Consider the following 18,951-nt stretch of genomic DNA (forward strand, 5'->3'; position numbering starts at 1 on the left):
GTGCTAACACAGGAAAAGACACTCCCTTTGATCAGTTAAACAGAGTTTGGTGAAATTAGTTCTGAACTAGAAACCAGAAAACCTGGCTTCTCTGCCTTCTCTCTTACTGATGTGGCCTCTGGCAAGCCCTTCACCTTGGCGAGCCTCGGTCTCCACCTCCAAAAAGTGGAAGTCATGAGATCTGTCCCAGAGAGCAGGTGAAATAATGCACGAGACAGCACTGTATTAAAGTATAAGGTAGTTCACTACTGTAGAGAGTCATTATTTATTATGAATAAGCAGGAAAGAATTCAGAGGCCAATTATTTAGCTATCTTTTCACTAAGCTAGGTAATCTAGCCAGAAGGTGGATGGGCAAGATTATCCCCACTTAGGTGCACGGTCTGTATGTGAATCTACAGCACACAGGTGTCTGAGCTCTATTATTGACAAACCTATTTTAATTTGCTATATTGTTTCTAATTCTCTTCCACATCTCCAAGCAGTAAAAAATACCAAACTGAGAAAAGTTCTGTGCAAATTAACTGGGCCAGAAAGAATTTTTACCACCTGTTTGTAGATGTAACTTATTTGTGGCACTAATTTCTAAGGAATGGAGCATTACTATGATTACAATGGTCTGTTCTGATGTGAACCTCTTTCCTCCTATAATTTCACCCCTCTAAAATCTGCCCCAAATTTCCTGATGTAAGTACTAAAGAAGTTTTATGTTTGTTTGTCTGCATTAAGATATATTTCCTGAAGGTTTGGGAACCTAAAATTAGAATATTTAATAAGCAACTACTGACATTCATCACCTTCTTTAGGATTTACCGCTCACCCAGTGACGTTATCTTTCCTAAGCTAAATTAAAAGACAAATTCAAATCCTGCATGGTAGCCACCAAAAGCATATATTTGAAAAACAGGATTCGGTGTGCCATTTTATGCATTATTTAATAGTATGCAAATTATAAGTCAGACAGTTAGGAAAACCACACTTCAGCATTAATAAACAGCAACACTACTACTACATTAATTATGATCTTGCTATGATTTATTCCCAAGTTTTGCATTTTGATTCTCCTTGAAAATTTATGCCATCTGATAAGTGGTAACCTAGTTCCCCTCCTACATCTCCTGCCCATTTCTCAAATCTGTTCCTCCTACCCACCCGATGGGCGTCTGTAGGAAACGGGTACAGAAATACAAAGTCATAAGCAGCCGCATTGTCTTATAAGCATTAAAAATTAAAAGAACAAGCAAACACCACCTAAAGCTCCAACATTTATTGTGTCAATGTTAAGCACACTTTTTAAAAGACAACATAGAATGTATAGAAACAAGGGGTTGGGGACTCATGCGCATTTCCACAACACGGGTAATTAGGTTGGCTGGTTTCAGAAGGGCCAGGGCATCACTCATGACAGCGATGGTCCACGGGCCCTCTCTATGGGACTGATTCACTGTTCCAATGTGGGTCTGTTTTTTTGTTTTTACTTTTTATTAAAAAATATAAATAAAATGGCACTGCAGGTCCAGGCTGGAAGGACTCTGCAGGACTCTGTCTTCGCACAACGGCTTCTTGGAGGCTACTGTCAGAAAACATCACAAACTAGCAGGATGACAGACCACGCTGACGTCGACTGGGCGGCACGCGTCCACCCCGCCCCTGGGGGCTTCAAATTTTCTCAGAACTTAAGGGCTCTCGAGCTTCCATCCGAAAACTGCCACACATCTTGAGCTCTCTGGGTACTACGCCGAATGGGGGTGTGTGAAGAACCTAGAAAGAGGTTGGAGACAGAGGAGGGGGAAAAAAAAAAGTACAGGTGTGACTTGGCCCAATGATTTTCTGTTCTCTAACTAGCTTTTAAAAATTATTAGAACTTAAACCAACCACAGGTCGAGCCACTGGCATCTTAAGCATGATTTCAAACTCAGTCTCCCCTCCCCAAGTATCTCTGACCTCTGAGTGGTCTTCCCACGCCTCCCTCCCTTCCGTCCCCCCAAGGAGGACCCAGGTCCCCCCACCCCTGCCCAATTGTATGATAGTCCTAATAAACTCGGGACACACCTGGAAGGAAACACTTGCCCTTATGACTGAGAAAACTGATTAAGAAACAGTCCTTTGGTTGAGGAGAGCGGGAGAGGGAGGAGGGAAAGGGGACACCTTCTCAAAATAATAATAAAATTATAAAGAAACAAAAAATCAAAACTGATGTAAAAGCAGCACAACGAAAACATGAAATGTCATCAAGTCCAACGTCAAAGCAGCCAATGATTTACAAGAGGCGAACAAATCTCTGAAGAGAAAACCAGAACCCAAAAGAGTTGCTCTCAAATTGCACCAAAAACTGCCTGTAGTTTCTTTCAAACATGCAGTTTTCTTTTCTTTTTTGGAAGGGGGAAGGCAATGGTGAAGGGAAGAAGGGAGTGGTTATTTTCCTCCGGGGTTCCTCCCTTGCTGTGGACATTGACTTGAAGCAGCAGAACTGGGAGTCCGGATGTGCCGAGGAAGAGGGCTACCATTGTGGCATTCCAGGCCTCGTTGCCACGGCGACCCGAAGCAGGGGCCTGGGGCCTCCTCTCCCCTGACTTGGCGCCGCAGGAGGCCCGGGGTCTGGAGCTCAGCTGCTCTCACGCATCCCACCCCTGAGCAGAGCAGCGGAGACCTGGGCTGAGGGGCATGCTGTGTCCAGGTGGGTTCTGGGGAATCCCATTCCCAGTCCAGCGCTAAGTCACTGTCGTCGAGGCCCCTTTAGCTGAAACCCCAATCAAACCCCTTCGTCCAACCTGCTACCAATATTCAAAGCCCTAATAGACAAAGTATATCATGGGCATGTTCCACGTTCACAGCTATTTTAAAAAGCACAGCCCCCTATATGGGTTTAGGGGCTCCCGCTTTAGAGGACACTTGGGGAAATGGCTTAATTTGCCTCTTCTACCATCCCTATGAAAGATCTGATACACGTGCTCCCTTGAAATAGTTTTTGCCACTTTACAGAAAGGAAAAACAGTATTTGGATCAACCATCGAGCTGTGTTCAGCCAAGTTTAGGTTCTTAAGTACAATGACCCATGTGAACTGGATTGGTCTCTTTCCCATTTGGAAGGGAGGAATTAATGGTATCCCATGACTGCAGATGACACTGGGAAATAGAGAGAGAGAGAGAAAGAGAGAGAGAGAGAGAAACAGTCCCACCCACTAAAGGCTGAGTCACTGCCCACGTGCTGTATGTAGTAAATGAAACAGCAGGCTAATGGGATAAGGAGATGCCAGCAAGCAGAAGTGCACACCCGACAACCCATGTCCACAGTTCATAGCTATAGCAGCCCTAGAGTAAATACACATCATCTCAATTCCCTCTATGTGTTCTGATGTCCATTTCTCTAACAATGGGTTGTTTATTCTCAATTGGGAAAGATGCAGGGCTTTAGGAGACACCTAGGAAAATCTGCTAGATGGTTCACGCCTTTTAAAAGTTAGCAGTCTTTTAAGAAACATTTTTCCAAGCAGGTTGAGAGAACTCTGCCAATCCCATCCTCATATCGGCAAAGTTCCCACAGTTTTTTTCACAGGAAGTTGTCTGAAGAAAAGAGAATGGGATGGGTACATTCCTGAACACACCAGGCCCAGGGACAATGGAGTAACAGAATCGTAATGAGGAACACACAGTTACAACACAGTCATAAGAAGTCATGTTCGTGTGTGTACGGAGGGGGAAAGAGACTTAAAACAAGAAAACACTGTATTTCCTCCCTCAGTCTCTGTGAGCAAAGGGCTACAAGCAGGAGAGGATGGGGCCTGAGGCTTCTCAACTCCTTTTCAGGAAGGCCCGAAATAATCCCAGTACTTTTCAGCAAACTGTGTCTTGAATAAACCACCTCATTTCCTTATTTCTCCAATTGGAATTATACCTAAGCCACCTCCCGCCACTTCCTTTCAAATTCTCACTTCTAGCATTATGAATATATACAATATGTACTTATTGCATATACAAAAACGGTATTTAAATAAACAGTTCTATATCTACAGAATGCCCTGGGAAAAACTCAACTACTTCATACTTCCTGCCACGGCCAGTGCAAATGAAGAACTGTGTTCACCTCACTTCTTAGTAACCTTTGTAACGTGTTGGTTCCAGCCCTTTTGTAGGTCCTAAACAAAGAAAGGATAGCAAATGGGTTCAGGAAGGAGGTAATATAGGCACTGGAAGAGTTTCTGGTGTAAAATCTGTGAGAAATAGAATTTGCTGTATTCCTGTTTATTAAGTTGTTCTCAAATGAAGATTTAAAAGAACATTTTAAGCATCAGGAGTTCAGGTATGTAGGAAACATTCCATCAGCACGTCAAGCCTGTTACGAAAACTTACTTGAGGATTTTAAGAGATATTAATATTCTTAGTAGTTCCTCATTAAAAAAAAAATAGATCATGAATTCATCTTACTGTTGGAAATTTGTATGTTATTTTATATTACGGTTTTAAATTTTAGAGTTCTGGATACAAAGTGTCATTTATAAATGATATTCATGTTGGCTAGGTTCTCATGCTTCTATTGTTCATCAGCTTCAGAAATAATATTTTATCAGAAGATTTCAATAAGTCAGGAGACTGAGTAACCTGAAGAACCCATCTCCCAATAAATTTATTTAACTTTGGGACCATGTAAATCAAACATAATCTGTGATTTATCACCAGATGTTTGCACTCCTCCCCATTCCCCATTTGATTTAAGAAATTTGAACAGACAAGTATACAATATCCACCATTAATTCTGTCTGTCAGGATGCAAAACCTAATTACGCTAAGAGCATCATATACTGAGAAATTAAAATGAATACTGTATATAAAACCTGCACAGTTGCACTCATAGCTCCTAATAAAAGAGTAATAGGGACACACAGAGGTTTTATGGACATTTAATATGGTGGAGTCGAAGTCACCACATCTAAAGCTGGCACGGCACTGGGGAATTATTTCTATCTGTCTTGAGCAGCATTTTGGGTTCAGTTTTGGAGAAACCTAATCCAAAACACATACAGTATATCTTTTCTAAGTTCAGTGACAAACATCAAGTTCTCAAGGTACCGCACGCCAACCCCACCCCAGCTCCTATGTAATGTTCTCCAACATCCTTTCTCAGTGGATTCCTCTAGCCCCACTCTCTCCTTCCCACCCAAACTGGCTTTTCAGAAAACATTGACTTTCTCTACACTTTAGAAAGATAAAACTATTCTTGCCTCAGATAAAAGGCATGACATGAAAAGGCCACCTCACAGGCACTAGGGCATAAGAACTGAGCGACAAAAAAAATGCTACCACAAGAAGACAACAGAACAGCTTTTGTTTTGGTTTTTTACAAAAATAAGAACAATGTCGTATTCGTTCATCTACACTGGGAACAGGGAGACGATATCACAGAGGTATGTGTTTAGTAAAGCAAATAGATGCTGCAACATGCAGTATTTGTAAAATTGACAACACAGATTTCTAAGGAAGGATTTTTAAAATAGATCTCACTGGCTGGTCAGAAGATAACTGAAGGGTATTCCCGCCCTTATTTGCTGTCATCCAGGAAGACCCTATCAAAACACCTAAAGTAATCTGTAGCATCTAGGGTTCCTGGGATCTCAGAACCACAAGGCAAACCACTATGCATCTCAGGAAATCAGTGGCTGATTCCAAAGATTTCACTATGTCTGACTAAACCCCTAGTGGCTGCTTTCTTTTCTTTTCTCTCTCTCTCTCTCTCTTTCTTTCTCCCTCTTTTAAAAGAAACAAAAAACAAAAAACAAAACCTGATGCCTTTGTTTCCAGATTTTTAGATTTGATAAGTGGGGTTATTTTGTTACAAGAAAAGACTCTTACATGGAAACCAAAGAGCTGATTTAAATATACATATATATATATATATTTTTTTTTTTTTTACATTATGTTCTAAGATAAAGCAAGGATGGGAGAATAGAAAAGAACTTTTAGACAACAAGAACAGCAAAAAATTTAAAGGAAATAAAAGTTTAAGATGCTATTACCAGCAAGTTTTTTCACTTATATTTGAATGGATTTCTGCTAAGAGATGGAGTAAGTTTTTAACATCAGACTGAAAACACCTTCCATTTCTTAAAACTATTCTAGAACTGTAAAGCCTTAAAACTATGTCCAGGGTTTGAGGTATGTCTATTTTAATATAGTAAGTACTTTATGTTCCTTTAGGGTATAATACACGCATCAGAATGCCCATAGAAATAATCCTGAAAAAGACTGACTGGCCTTCTCTTAAAACCTGTTATTTTCTTGAAAGTAATTTACAGAGTGTGTCAAATGAGGACACAAGAAGCTTACAATGTGTACTTTAATTTTTTTTATTTTTTTCAATAAAGGGACAAAATGGGTGTATGAACAGGTTAATGCAGACAACTGCCAAAAAAACACAGACAGTGGTTTTTCCAATAGAACTTAACAAAGACCAGAAACAAATACAATAAAAAGCCAGGTTGTAATGACCTTTGGTCATCTAAATAAAAAAAAAATAAAAACAAAGAAAAATAAAAGATCAAATTAAGTGCCTCTGTTTTGAACAGGGCACATAAGCAATAATAAATAGTGACTCCCATAGTAAAAGATAAAATTTCAAGTTACGACAAACAGCTTTCATTACAGGAATAGAAAAGGCCAATAACAAAATATTCTGCATTGCCATTTACAAAAAAGTATTGACTAAAGCGGGCTTTCTCTTTAATATGCTTTGCATATGAAATTCTTTCCAATCTAAATATAAAGCACCATTTAGTTTTTGGCAATGAAAAAAACTGCAAAACATTGTTTTTTTTGTTTTTTTTTTCCTTTTTTTTTCTTTCTTTCTTTTACTGCATATGAAGGTAAGATGCTGGAATGTAGGGTGATAGAAGGAAAGGGACAAAAAGCACACTACATAACAAACCAACGTTATTAGCTTGCAGTACTGCATACAGTATGGCAGCAGGAAAAAGGAACAAAAAAGGATATGTACAACCCCTATGACAGCCATCCATGTGACATTCTAGCAGGCTCCCCCAAACCGCCATTATATGGCTTCTCATCTGTAATGTCACACGTTTTTGTTTCTCTCTTTTTTTTGAAGCATACAAATAATTTGCAGTATATTATCCTGCCAAATTAAAAAAATATACTGTGGCAGCCTGTCTTTTTTTTTTTTTTTCCACTACCGAAAAAGGTACATTGATACCTTTTAAGAGAACAAGCAACAGTTAAAAATACAAGCTTCAATATAAATACTATAGTGCCTAACACTAGATGAACATTTAATTCAAATACCATTCTAGAAATACAGAAAAAAGACCATAAATGTATTTTAGCATAGGAATCAACATGAGTGTGCATTTTCCTATATTTAAGTACTATATAATCTTAAACCTTTCCCCAATGTATGTTTTTTTTTTTTTTTTTTTACAACCTGAAGAGCGGTGTGTATCCAAGGCATAGAATTTCCACTACCATTTTTAAATGGATAACAAGTCTTGTAACACCACCGAGACAATGGAACCCTAAAATGCAGTTCCCCCCTAAACATAATGAAGTGTTTTTTAAAAAAATTTTTTCTTAACATTTATATTTAAAAAAGTTTTGTACAAAAAAATCCTTGCACTGTAGAAGCGAAAGCAATCATTCATTTCTATGTTAAGTGTATTCTGTTTCCATTCACAGCGCTTGCAATGTTGCGTCCAAGTAAGTAAGCTCGATAGTCAAGTAAATGGCTGGCAAAGTTTTTTTTTTTTTTTTAGTTTTTTAAAAATGCTCCTCAATGAGATTGTGTTCAATTTTTTTTTCAGCATTCTTGCAACTTTTCCCTTAAGTATAGACCTGTAAACTGGGAAAATTGTACAGTGCACTTAATTGTCCTATCTGAGCAGGTTTATTTTATACTCAACCTCTGTATCTCTGATTAGAGAAAAGATACAGATATCACAGGCAGAGTCAAGTGCTATTTGAACACCAACTGGGGCAGATGCTAGCTTAATAAAAAAGAAAAAATTAAAAAAATAAAAACAAAAACAATGAATCCTCTTCCATGTTAACACAAATAGCACACAGTGTATGGAAAAGAAATGAAGTACAACTTTTAGGGAGCACAGACATATATACTGCTACTCTTAAAATTCTTTCTCTTCTTTTTTTAAGAATGTCACATTTAAACGCAAGTCTTAAGAATTCATAGTTAATCATCATTGTATCAATATTAGCTTATATACCTGTTCTAGTTTTAAATGGCAAATAATACCACGTTGTGCTAATAAATCATATTATTTTCTTCTGTTCCCCTCTGTCAAACCTTATTGTCAGCCTCTTCCTTTCAATATGGTATCCAAGGTCTTAAAGTTTATCATTTGATTGTCCACTTGACAACCAAGTAGATCCGGATCTATTTCTTTTGGTGCCAGAATTTTTAAACAGACATCATTAAAGCAAATATCTTCATAAAATGAACTCCTTACTAGTGTATTTAATTGCGTTCCAGGGCTTTTGCACATTACACATTCAATTTAATCACTGTTTAAAAAAAAATAAAACTTTGGGCAAAACAGCCCATTTCTTTTAAGCTCTCACCAGGAGCAAAGTAGCTTTTATACTGGTATAATCAGTTTTGTTTATAAAATTAAACTAAAGGAAAAATGATGATTAACTAGGACATAATGGGTCATATTTTTAGGTAGCCATTGTTGTGAGAAATACAATATAGAATTATATGCTAGTTCCTAAGGTTTATTACCTCACCCAATGCTGAATTAAGCTACAAGTTTATAACAAGTAGAAAGAACCATCAATGTGGTTTTAATAGATCCAAGGCACTCATATTTTAAAACCAAATGATAGAATAAACTTGTTCTGTTTTACTGTTAGTTTGTCAATTCAAGGCCTTTTCTTCTTCCTCTCCAATTGATACATTTAACCCTTTAGAGACAGACATTTAGCTCATAGAGATTTTTTTTCCGTGCTATCTATTCTGTCTATAGAGGGTTAATCCAAAGACTGTTTTTCCTCCTCACGTTATAAAATAAAACTGTACATGATATGTATTACAGAATGTATGCAGCATGGTCTTTTTCTCTCTCTCTCTTTTTCTCTCAGAACGGAACTGGAAACAGCAACATGTTTGCTCAGCAACGAATTAGGGACAATTTAAAATAGCCATAACATACCATACATGCTGTCTAAGTTTAAAAAAAAACATACACAACATGTAAATTATTGCACAAGAGAAAGGCTCAAAGTTTGCGTAAAATGCAATAGTATTGCCCCATACAGATCATGCATTCAAACGGTGAGAACATAAAGGGAAAAAAAAGGAAAAAGAAAAAAGAAAAAGAAAAAGAAAAAAAAAAAAAAACAGGTGTGCTGGTGACAAGCACTCTCATATTCTTAGCTTCATTACTTCTGTTTGTTTGTTTGTTTGTTTAAATCACATGGGACTAGAAAAAAATCCTACAGGGAGTGGGGCTGGAGGGCGATGGGGAAGGGGAGTGGTGAAAAAGGGGGTGTCAGGTGGGAGTGAGGGAGGGGTATTAATATACCTCTATTCAGTTTTTATATCATTATTCAACACTCGATCACTGTGCCATTTTTTCATGTGTTTCTCCAGGGTACTGTACACGCTAAAAGGCATCTTACAAATTTCACATTTGTAAACGTCCTTCCCCACCTGGCCATGCGTTTTCATGTGCCTGGTGAGCTTGCTACTCTGGGCACAGGCATAGTTGCACAGCTCGCATTTATAAGGCCTTTCGCCCGTGTGGCTTCTCCTGTGGACAGTGAGATTGCTACAGTTCTTGAAGACTTTCCCACAGTACTCACAAGTGTCGCTGCGTCTGCCCTCTTTTGAGCTGGGCCTGCCCGGGCCCGGACCACTAATATGGGGCGTGCTCCCTCCACTTCCCGTGCCGCTGCGCCCCGAGATCCCTCCGTCCAGCTCCCCGGGCGGTGTGGAGAAGCGCAAGCTCCCGTTCTCCGAGGAGTGCTCCGACGAGGAGGCAAAAGGCGATTGTCTGGAGTCTCCGAAGCTAAGGAAGGGATCTTTGAGCTGCCTGGAGGCCGCGTAGCCGGCGAGCCACTGCGAGTACACGTTCTCCGTGTTGGGCATTGCTGCCGGGGGCAGGTCGAACTCCTTCTCGAGCTTGATGCGCTTAGAGAAGGGGCTCAGCGAGCTGGGGCTGCCCAGCAGCAGCTTTTTGGACAGGCCCCCCGAGGCCGACTCGCCCGGGGAGCAGCCACGGCCGTTAACAGTGCCATCGTCTATGCGGTCCGACTCGCCGGCCACCGAGTCTTCGTCGCAAGTGTCCCTGTGGCCCTCGGCCTCGGCCAGGTGGCCGCGCTTATGCTTCTCGCCCAGGACCTGGTGGAAGGCCTCGCTGAAGTGCTGCATGGAGCTGAGCACCATGCCCTGCATGACGTCGGGCAGGGCGCGGCTCTCGTCGCCCACGCCCACCACCGCGCCCCGCGAGCTGTTCTCGTGGTGGCGCGCCGCCTCCAGGCTCAGCCCGAAGCCGTAGTCCACCCTCTCGCTCTCCGTCAGCTCCTCCTCCTCCTCTTCCTCCTCTTCTTCCTCTTCCTCGTCGTCCTCCTCTTCCTCCTCATCCCCGTTCTCCGGGATCAGGTTGGGGTCGTTCTCGCTCTTGAACTTGGCCACCACGGACTTGAGCGCGCTGCTGGCGCTGCCCACCAGGTCGCTGGTGCCGGGTTCCGGGGAGCTGGCGGTAGAGAGACCGTCGTCGGACTTGACCGTCATGGGGGACGATTTGTGCATGTGCGTCTTCATGTGACGCTTCAGCTTGCTGGCCTGGGTACACGCGTGGTCGCACAGGTTACACTTGTAGGGCTTCTCGCCCGTGTGGCTGCGCCGGTGCACCACCAGGTTGCTCTGAAATTTGAACGTCTTGCCGCAGAACTCGCATGACTTGGACTTGACCGGGGGCTGGGAGGGAGGAGGGGCGGATTGCAGAGGAGGGAGGGGGGGCGTCGCCAGGAAGGGCGGCTTGCTACCTGGCTGGAATGGTTGCAGTAACCTTTGCATAGGGCTGGGCCGGCCTGGGGACAGCGGTGGGCTAGACGTGTTCCCTGCCAGCTCTCTAAGTCTCCTAGAGAAATCCATGGCGGGAGGCTCCATAGCCATTGGATTCAACCGCAGCACCCTGTCAAAGGCACTCGGGTGATGGGTGGCCAGGGCCATCTCTTCCGCCCCCAGGCGCTCTATGCGGTGGGGGTCCAAGTGATGTCTCGGTGGTGGACTAAACAGGGGGGGAGTGGGTGGAAAGCGCCCTTCTGCCAGGCCGGAAGCCTCTCTCGATACTGATCCTGGTATTCTTAGCAGGTTAAAGGGGTTATTGTCTGCAATATGAATCCCATGGAGAGGTGGCTGGGAAGGACATTCTGCACCTAGTCCTGAAGGGATACCAACCCGCGGGGTCAGGGGACTTCCGTGTTCGCTTTCTAAGTAGATTCTTAATCCATGAGTGTTCTGTGCGTGTTGCAAGAGAAACCATGCACTGGTGAATGGCTGTTTGCAAGTTGTACATGTGTAGCTGCTGGGCTCATCTTTACCTGCAAAATAATACAACACCAACATCAATGTTTAATCACTGAGGCGGGCATCAGCAATTGCTTATTTATGTTCCACCTCCAGCCTTCCCTACCCCCACCCCTCAACCCCAAGGCCTAAACCCTCACTGACCTACCCCTGTGCCTGGCACGTCTGAGCATGGGTACCCAGTAAATATTGGTCCAATCAGTCTTCCTGTCATTAAACTCAGTTCTAGGAATTTGATATCCAATCCCCAAAGCAGAAAAATCCTGGCCTGTTCTGGCTTGAGGATGAAGGTCCCTACATTCTAGGCACCTCAACAAATGTCTTCTAAACTTTCCAGTCCCATCAGCTGTAGTTTGGGGCAAGCCATCTCATCTCCATGTGCCTCTGTTTCCTCTTTGTTAAGTGAGAAACTTGGACAAGGTAACCCAAGGAAACTTTTTGGCTTCCTAAATCCCAGCTTTCTATTCCCCCCTGGGTGGCAGGTGAACTTTCTAAATAGGCAAACATTTCATAGAGATTCAAAAAAGGGGGAGAAGGTCAACTGACTACAATGTTATATGGCCCTAGAGATGCTTTCAGTCTTAGTCTGAAACACACTAACTGTTGATATTGTTAAAATGAGAGGGTACTCATAAAATACTTCCATGGAAAAAAGACTAGCAACATTCTCATATCCCAGACTGTGGGAGGATCAGTGAGTCCCAATTTTGGTTCCACAACACCCCATGGGGACGCCCATTTTTATCTCAAAGAATGTTTAAAAATCTGAAAGAAAAACTTCATTCAGATTTAATGGATAGGCTGTATCCAATCTTTAGGAGTTGTCCCCCAGTCAGACAAATGCAAGTCTGGAAAAGTTAGGAGGAGTGGCTGGTGCCGACTTAAGCAGACACAGCATCCTAGTTTAAGGAACAGTTAAAGCAGCCAGCACCATGACAGGCAGCAGGCTGAGAAATGCTACACTATCCTCCTCCTCATTATTTTGAGAGGCTAACAACGTGAACCAAATTATACAACATCCTGCGCCCTCGGCTGAGACTCAGCTCCAGTTGAGAAAGAAACAGAAAGATACAGTTCAGCTAGTCAACTCTGGCCAGTAGCCAAGCCGTCTGGAGAGGGGCCCTGCTTAAGTCACATTATTTCCCTTGCTGAAAAGAACCCAAGAGTGGTAAATGCCACTTTGGCAAAGAAGGGCCAGCTTGACTTCACAAAATCTTTCATTTGGGGAGATGGCTAAATTAAATATATATGGGGAGATAGCTAAATTAAATATATATATATGGAATAACTAACCAACAGTTTACTAGTCAACTACAACATTAAAAAGGGCAGAAGTAATGGTAGCCAAAGGACAAGGATGAGAAAAACAGAAAACTTCCCAGGGATTCTGAAAAAAACCTTAAAATACAACTGAGAAATAACAAACTTTTCTCCTTTTACAAGAAAGGCTACAAGAGTTCCTTAAGGCCACAGCTAGTATTTGTCAGTCAACTTTCTAAGAAGGGAAAAAAAAATAAAAATCTACCAGGGAGGTTAATAGTGAGAATGAGGAATTAATCAATTATATGATGCCTCCATTTAGCAAGTCAGAAAGAAAAGCCGGCAGGGTCTTCTCAGGAGCCCCCAAACACTGGTATTCCAAAACAAGCCAGCCTTGCTCAAGCACTTGTCTAAATAATGGACTCCTGCCCTGACCTTGTAATTTACTTTACAATGCATTTATAATCCCACTCAATATATCCCACTCCTGGGTAAATCTCTTAAACAAGATTAGATGGTAAGATACCAAAATTAGATTTCAAACATTTGTCTAATGTGGAAGGGGGAAAAAAGGCAGAAAGATTTTGAAAGAAAACGCTGACATTAGTATCACATTATCTGCCTATTTTTGTTTGCCTCCTCTCTTCAAAGGGAAATAAAAAGCTTCATTGAGAGCATTTTCATAAATTTTTTGTTGTTGTTGAACAATGACTTGGGTCCCAAATAGGCTGGAAAAAAACTATCTGGTTCCAACTACATGATCCTCTGTGGCTTCCTCCTTGTCCTCCCTAGGTCTCTGCATGACTATCATACCCATTTAGCCTGACAATGTGAGTGGGGCAAGTAAAAAGATTTGTCTGATAATGCAAGTCCTTAACACGTTCATCACTCCAAATGCCTTAAAATTATATTTTACCTTATAAAAAAACCGATAGAAATCCAGGACTGGACTCATAATTAGTGGTGCTGGTTTCACATGTGCCATGAATGTAGTCACTGACAAATGCCAAAATCTGTGGCATACAGCACTACATCAAGGATCTCATTTGTATCCTTTCAAAGAGGCTTAAATGAGAAAAGTCCATTTTATTTTGCTGCCCTGAGCGTCCTAAACTTTTTTTCAGAGCTAGTTATGTGATCATGCTACAGTATGTTAACACTGTGATGTTATCCTCCCTCTCTCTCATACATCAGGTCAGAGAAAATGGCATTTTATCTTATAATGAGCATACAACATACAGTTTTCACTATCGCATTTTAGTATTCCCATCAACTAGATATTCTAGATCATGAGGGCAGCTAGTGTAATCATAATGTCAATGAGAAGGGCTGTTACGATTGAGACTAAAGATTACATGGAGAGAGCTGCTTTGAAACTGGTAATTATTACCAGTCCACTAATAGCAAATGATGCATTACAATTTCACCATATAATCTGTATTTCACTCAGCTTGTGCCGGTGTACCATATTATATTACAATGCTCACAGATTCTAAATTCCTAAACTGCAGTCATCAATAAATGTGTTACTTGCCATAATTTGTGAAATTACTTTGTTCATAACATCTTTGATGATTTAGAAAGACCAGAATTGATTTCCTGTGTGGCAAAATTAGGGCTACATTGATTTATTGATGTGTAAAATATAATAATATTCTTCATTTACTCTGATGAAAATCAACTTCTCAATTTGAGAGCCTCATTGGGCATTTACAGGGATTGTTTTGATTTAGAGCAATAAACTGATACCTGGCCCCTAAGCATAGGAACTTGAGGCATCAAAAGGGTTAAAATCAGCTATTAGCCCACCTACTGACTTTTATCTTATTTCATGTTACTTTATGGGAAGGAATGACCCCCATTTCTAGTATGTCACCAACGTGAAAAAGGAGGCCTGAGATGGGAGCCCTAGCTCTATTATTCACCAGCTTGTAACTCTGGGATAGTCATTTGATTTCTCTGAGTTTTAGAATTCCTATCTGTAAAATGAACATAAAAACAGTACCTGTAAAGAATTGTTGGGAGGTTCAAATAACAGAAGTATATAAAAGCCCTCTGTAAACTATCAGGTCCAACATGAATGTGAGTTTTCATTACTACCAGGGGTGATTAATTACCGAGGGTAATGACTAACCACATTACACACCCTGAACGGCTTCCAGAGAAGGTCCCAGTCCAGGCCTTACCCCAGGCCAAAAGGAGGCTGTAGTGAAAGAGCAGGGGTGACTGGCACACAGCAGGGCGGCCGAAGGGAAGTGCTATGAGCTCTAGAAGCCGGGGGCAGCAGGTTAATGCTGCCAAGTGGAATGGGCATCAGGTTTGTTCTAGAGCTTTCTGGACCCCCCCAACCCATTTCCACATACCTTGTTCTGGTCACTCCTAAACTGGTCCTGCCGGCAGAGGCACCAGTAAACTACGTACCCTCCCTTTGTGGGAAGGTGGGAGAGGACAGGGGTTCCCTATCAAGCTCAGACTTTCCTACCAGTCAAATCAAACTCCCGGCCCTCAGGAAGACCAGGCTGAAGACACAGACCTATGTTTCCCTGGCCAGCAGCCCTTGGCCTCTCAACTCCACCCTCCTCTCAACTGTTCAACTGCCTTCTCTCCCTGCCCTCCAAAAGTGGCTCCATTCCCACAGCCCCATGCAGGCCCCAGACGCCCCCAGCAACAGGAGAGCTCTCCCCACCCAGCCAGCATGCAGGGACTAGAAACCGTGTGTCCAACCCCCTAAACCCTCTGCAATCTGTGACCTAACCCAGGCTTAGGCCCAGCTTGGGGGAGGGGGGCAGATGAGGTGCTTTTAACCCCTGAACCACCCAGCCCTCAGGACCTGAGGGCTTATGAAATTCACACAATAACTCTTTGTTACCTAGGATTACCTAGGAGTTAACAAAAATAAACAACTGGCTTTGAATCTGGTCTCAGGGTGCATGCCCTGCTCTTCAGATACCATTTACAAGATGGATAAGTGTCGTTTCCCTCCCATCTAAAAACAGTCCCCCTTAGAGCCTTAACTCTGGCATCTTGCTCTTTGTTATTCTCTTTCCATGACCCTTTTCCTTTTCTTTTTCTTTTTTTTTTTTCTTTCCACAGCAGGTTATTTTTCATTTACTTTCAAATAAAAATTAGAGGTCACACTTCTTTTCTTCTTGAACCTGCTTTTCCATGTTTAGGGCGGAATCACTGCCCACCCCCCAACCTTTTAGCCATGCATGATTCATACCATGTCTTCCTACACAGAGAAGCAAATCGTATTATTTTCTAAAACAATATCTTTCAGAAAACATTTGTATAAATGGACAAATTTAAGTTTCATAAAATGGTCCCTACTCTAAAAGCTCGCTTGAACAAGTAAATGGTGGTGGTGGTGATGGTGGTGGTGGTGGTGGTGGTGGCGGTGGTGGTGATGGTGGTGGTGGTGAATATGATGGTGGTGGTGGTGGTGGTGGTGGTGGTGATGGTGGTGGTGGTGGTGGTGGTAGTGGTGGTGGTGGTGATAGTAGAACCTTCACACTTTAACTACAATGATGTGCATTTTCCTCTAAAACTAGGAGAAAAGTAAGTCAAAATTATGTGTGATCATGTATATATAAAATATACTATGTACAAATACACATGTAAATACATAAGGAATATGTATTCGAATAACTCTGGAATAACCCTAAACTGACTGCTTTTGATTCTGGCCTTGGCTAAAGATGTGTGCATTGGACTACACCCGAAGTCCTAAATGAGGCCACAGGAGTGAATGTCCAGTAATAAAATGGGCTCCAAAGGCACAGGCATATTCAATCACTAGCCATGGAGCCAGACAAGACCCTGGGGAGAAGACCCACAGGGGTGAGCTACTTTCAGCTCCCAGTCTCCAGTGAGGAAAGAAAAAGGGGAGGCAAGAAGTCCCTCTGGGGCTGAGTGGAGTGGGGAGCGTCTGCCAAGTGAGTAATGGAATAATACATATGACAATCTATTTTGGAAGTAACTCTGTTCAGTACTTAAAAAGTAAGGGCAATTTCCAGAAACTGTCATCTCTATACACATGGACATTTGTAGAAGAAATAAGGCTCAACTTACAAATACCCTGCGGGGCATATTCTGCACTCATCCCGGGCGTGGGGATTAGAGCTCCATGTGCAGAACGAGGGGAGGAGAGGCCCCTCCAGTGCAGAAGTTTATCTGTGAAAGAAACCCAAAATCAAGCACTACAGCTACAAACAACGTGCATCGTAAACCACAGGATATCACATTTCAATTCCATTAAAACAGATTAACATCATTACAACAGCCTTGCAGATAGTTAACAGGCCCAAGGCCTGAAACAAAAGAAGAGTGGAGAGTTATTTCCCACAGTTTCTGTTTTGTTTTCAATTTCGGTCTTTTTGACAAAAGGAAAAGGGTTTGTTTTAGGAATGGGGAGAGGTGGTCTTTAGTTCATTTGCTTGTTTATTTGTTGTTTGATTATTGTCTTGTGGAAAGAGATGTGTAAACAGCAAGGGGAAAACTGGTAATATTGTGGGTAGCCTGGAAACATGGCGGGGGGGGGGGGCGTTATCTGCAAGGCTGGTTTACATGCATACATTAACTTTACTTTATAGACAAACCCAGGCAAAAAACAAAATGCTGATAGGAAATGAGTAGATTTGTGAACCGTTTTTTATGGGACAGAGTCCCATTCTGCTTTCTCTGTCCCTCTGCCCCCCTCTTCCCATGCTATATTTATGATAGAGCCTTCAGTGACAGGGGAACCTTGGGCATTTCTGGACTGACCTGGGCCATACTCTAGAGTCCTGTCAATGGGAAACCCTATACAGACGTGGCTTCTCACAATACAAAGCAATGGAGGATAAAGATTAGACTTCTGGGGTCCAAATAACTTTGGCCATTACATGACAAGGAAAGAACCAGCATTCCAATAATACCAGCACCCAGAAACCCTGGCCCACCTTCACCATTTTATTGCACTTTGTTGCACTCTGGTGAAGACAAGTGACTTTTCACACTACTAAAATGAATCTGATAGTCAACGAAACATTTCTAGCACTGAGATTTTTTTGAGAAGAGGAAAATTTGGTTTGTGCAGTCTGGGGATTTTATGGTTTATGTGGTAAGTGCCTAGCTTTTCCAAGTCCTCCTCTAGCTAACTAACCATGTAGTTGTCCATCTTGAGACAGACTGGTGGATAGATGGTGCAGGAAACGCTCTGTGTGTTCTAGAGGTTTGGAGTTCGTGATGATTGGGGAGGGCAGGAGAGAAGAAAAACAGACTTTGATGGTGAATAAACAGTATGTTTTCCATTAGCTTAATATTAAGAGCACTTAGAAGTGTTGTTGTTGTACTCTAGGATAGCAGGTCTCAAGTGTAAAATACATCCTGTTCTCCTTATATAGAGCACACTGCCAAGCACAGCCAAGGCAGTTGGGACAAGATTTCCTTTCGTGAGGAGCCTGGTGGGTAACGATGGTGTGCTGCTGAGAAGGCTCTTACACAGACAGCATAGGTCTGCTGTTACCAGGCCTGCAGAGGGAGGCCCTGGTGGAAGCACCACCTAGCCTGAGACCGTCTACAGAGACATTTCATCCTCTCTGACCTAAAACAAAATAAACAACCGCAAAGTGAACCAACACAAGCAGGAAGACCGGACTTAACAAACAAGTATGTCTACATTTGACTGTTTATGTCAACTGAATTGAGAGTGTGGTGTAAAATTACTACAGATTTTGTCATGGCATTTTTCAATGAGAAATCTGAGAATCCATTTTTGCACTTGTTTTTGCCTCAGCCGTTCACTAAGTTTGCTGCCAAAACAGACATCCTTTTCTTAGGAAACACACGCAACCCGGGTATCTCTGTGATCCCAGCATAAAAGCAACAGGTACTTGGATCCTTGTATGGGGAGCATCTAATTTCAAATTCTCTGCCACTTACTCTGGGAAGAGACCCTGAAGTGCTTCAGCAGGCCTCCAGCAAGAAATGGGAGAACTGCTGACCTAATCCATGCTTAACCCCTCGCATGAATTTCTGGTTGGCAAACTCGTCTACAAACCCATTAGCCCTAAACAAGCTAACTGCAGGACCAGATCTCTATAGTGTCAGGCCATGTGGCAAAGTGAGGTCTCATCTGAGTATCTGGCAGCATCA

The 18,951-nt window shown here is 42.2% G+C and overlaps 1 protein-coding gene across 9 annotated transcripts in view; it reads right to left on the reverse strand.

The window, feature by feature from the left end:
• Positions 1-1,251: 1,251 nt before the first annotated feature.
• BCL11A (BAF chromatin remodeling complex subunit BCL11A) overlaps positions 1,252-18,951 on the reverse strand; it is a 100,996-nt gene continuing 83,296 nt past the window's right edge. For 3 of the 9 annotated variants that reach the window (XM_023228287.2, XM_023228286.2, XM_023228288.1), the window contains 3 exons: positions 16,888-16,989; positions 9,548-11,570; positions 1,252-1,760 (listed from right to left, as the gene is read on the reverse strand). In XM_023228287.2, coding sequence (XP_023084055.1) covers positions 9,550-11,570; positions 16,888-16,989 — 2,123 coding nt within the window. In that variant the 3' untranslated portion in view covers positions 1,252-1,760; positions 9,548-9,549. The remainder of the gene's footprint in view (positions 1,761-9,547; positions 11,571-16,887; positions 16,990-18,951) is intronic. The other 6 variants (XM_023228290.2, XM_023228291.1, XM_023228293.3 and 3 more) reach the window with 5 other exon arrangements.

This window comes from Piliocolobus tephrosceles, chromosome 15 (assembly GCF_002776525.5).
Source record: "Piliocolobus tephrosceles isolate RC106 chromosome 15, ASM277652v3, whole genome shotgun sequence".
Classification (NCBI taxonomy): Eukaryota; Metazoa; Chordata; class Mammalia; order Primates; family Cercopithecidae; genus Piliocolobus; species Piliocolobus tephrosceles.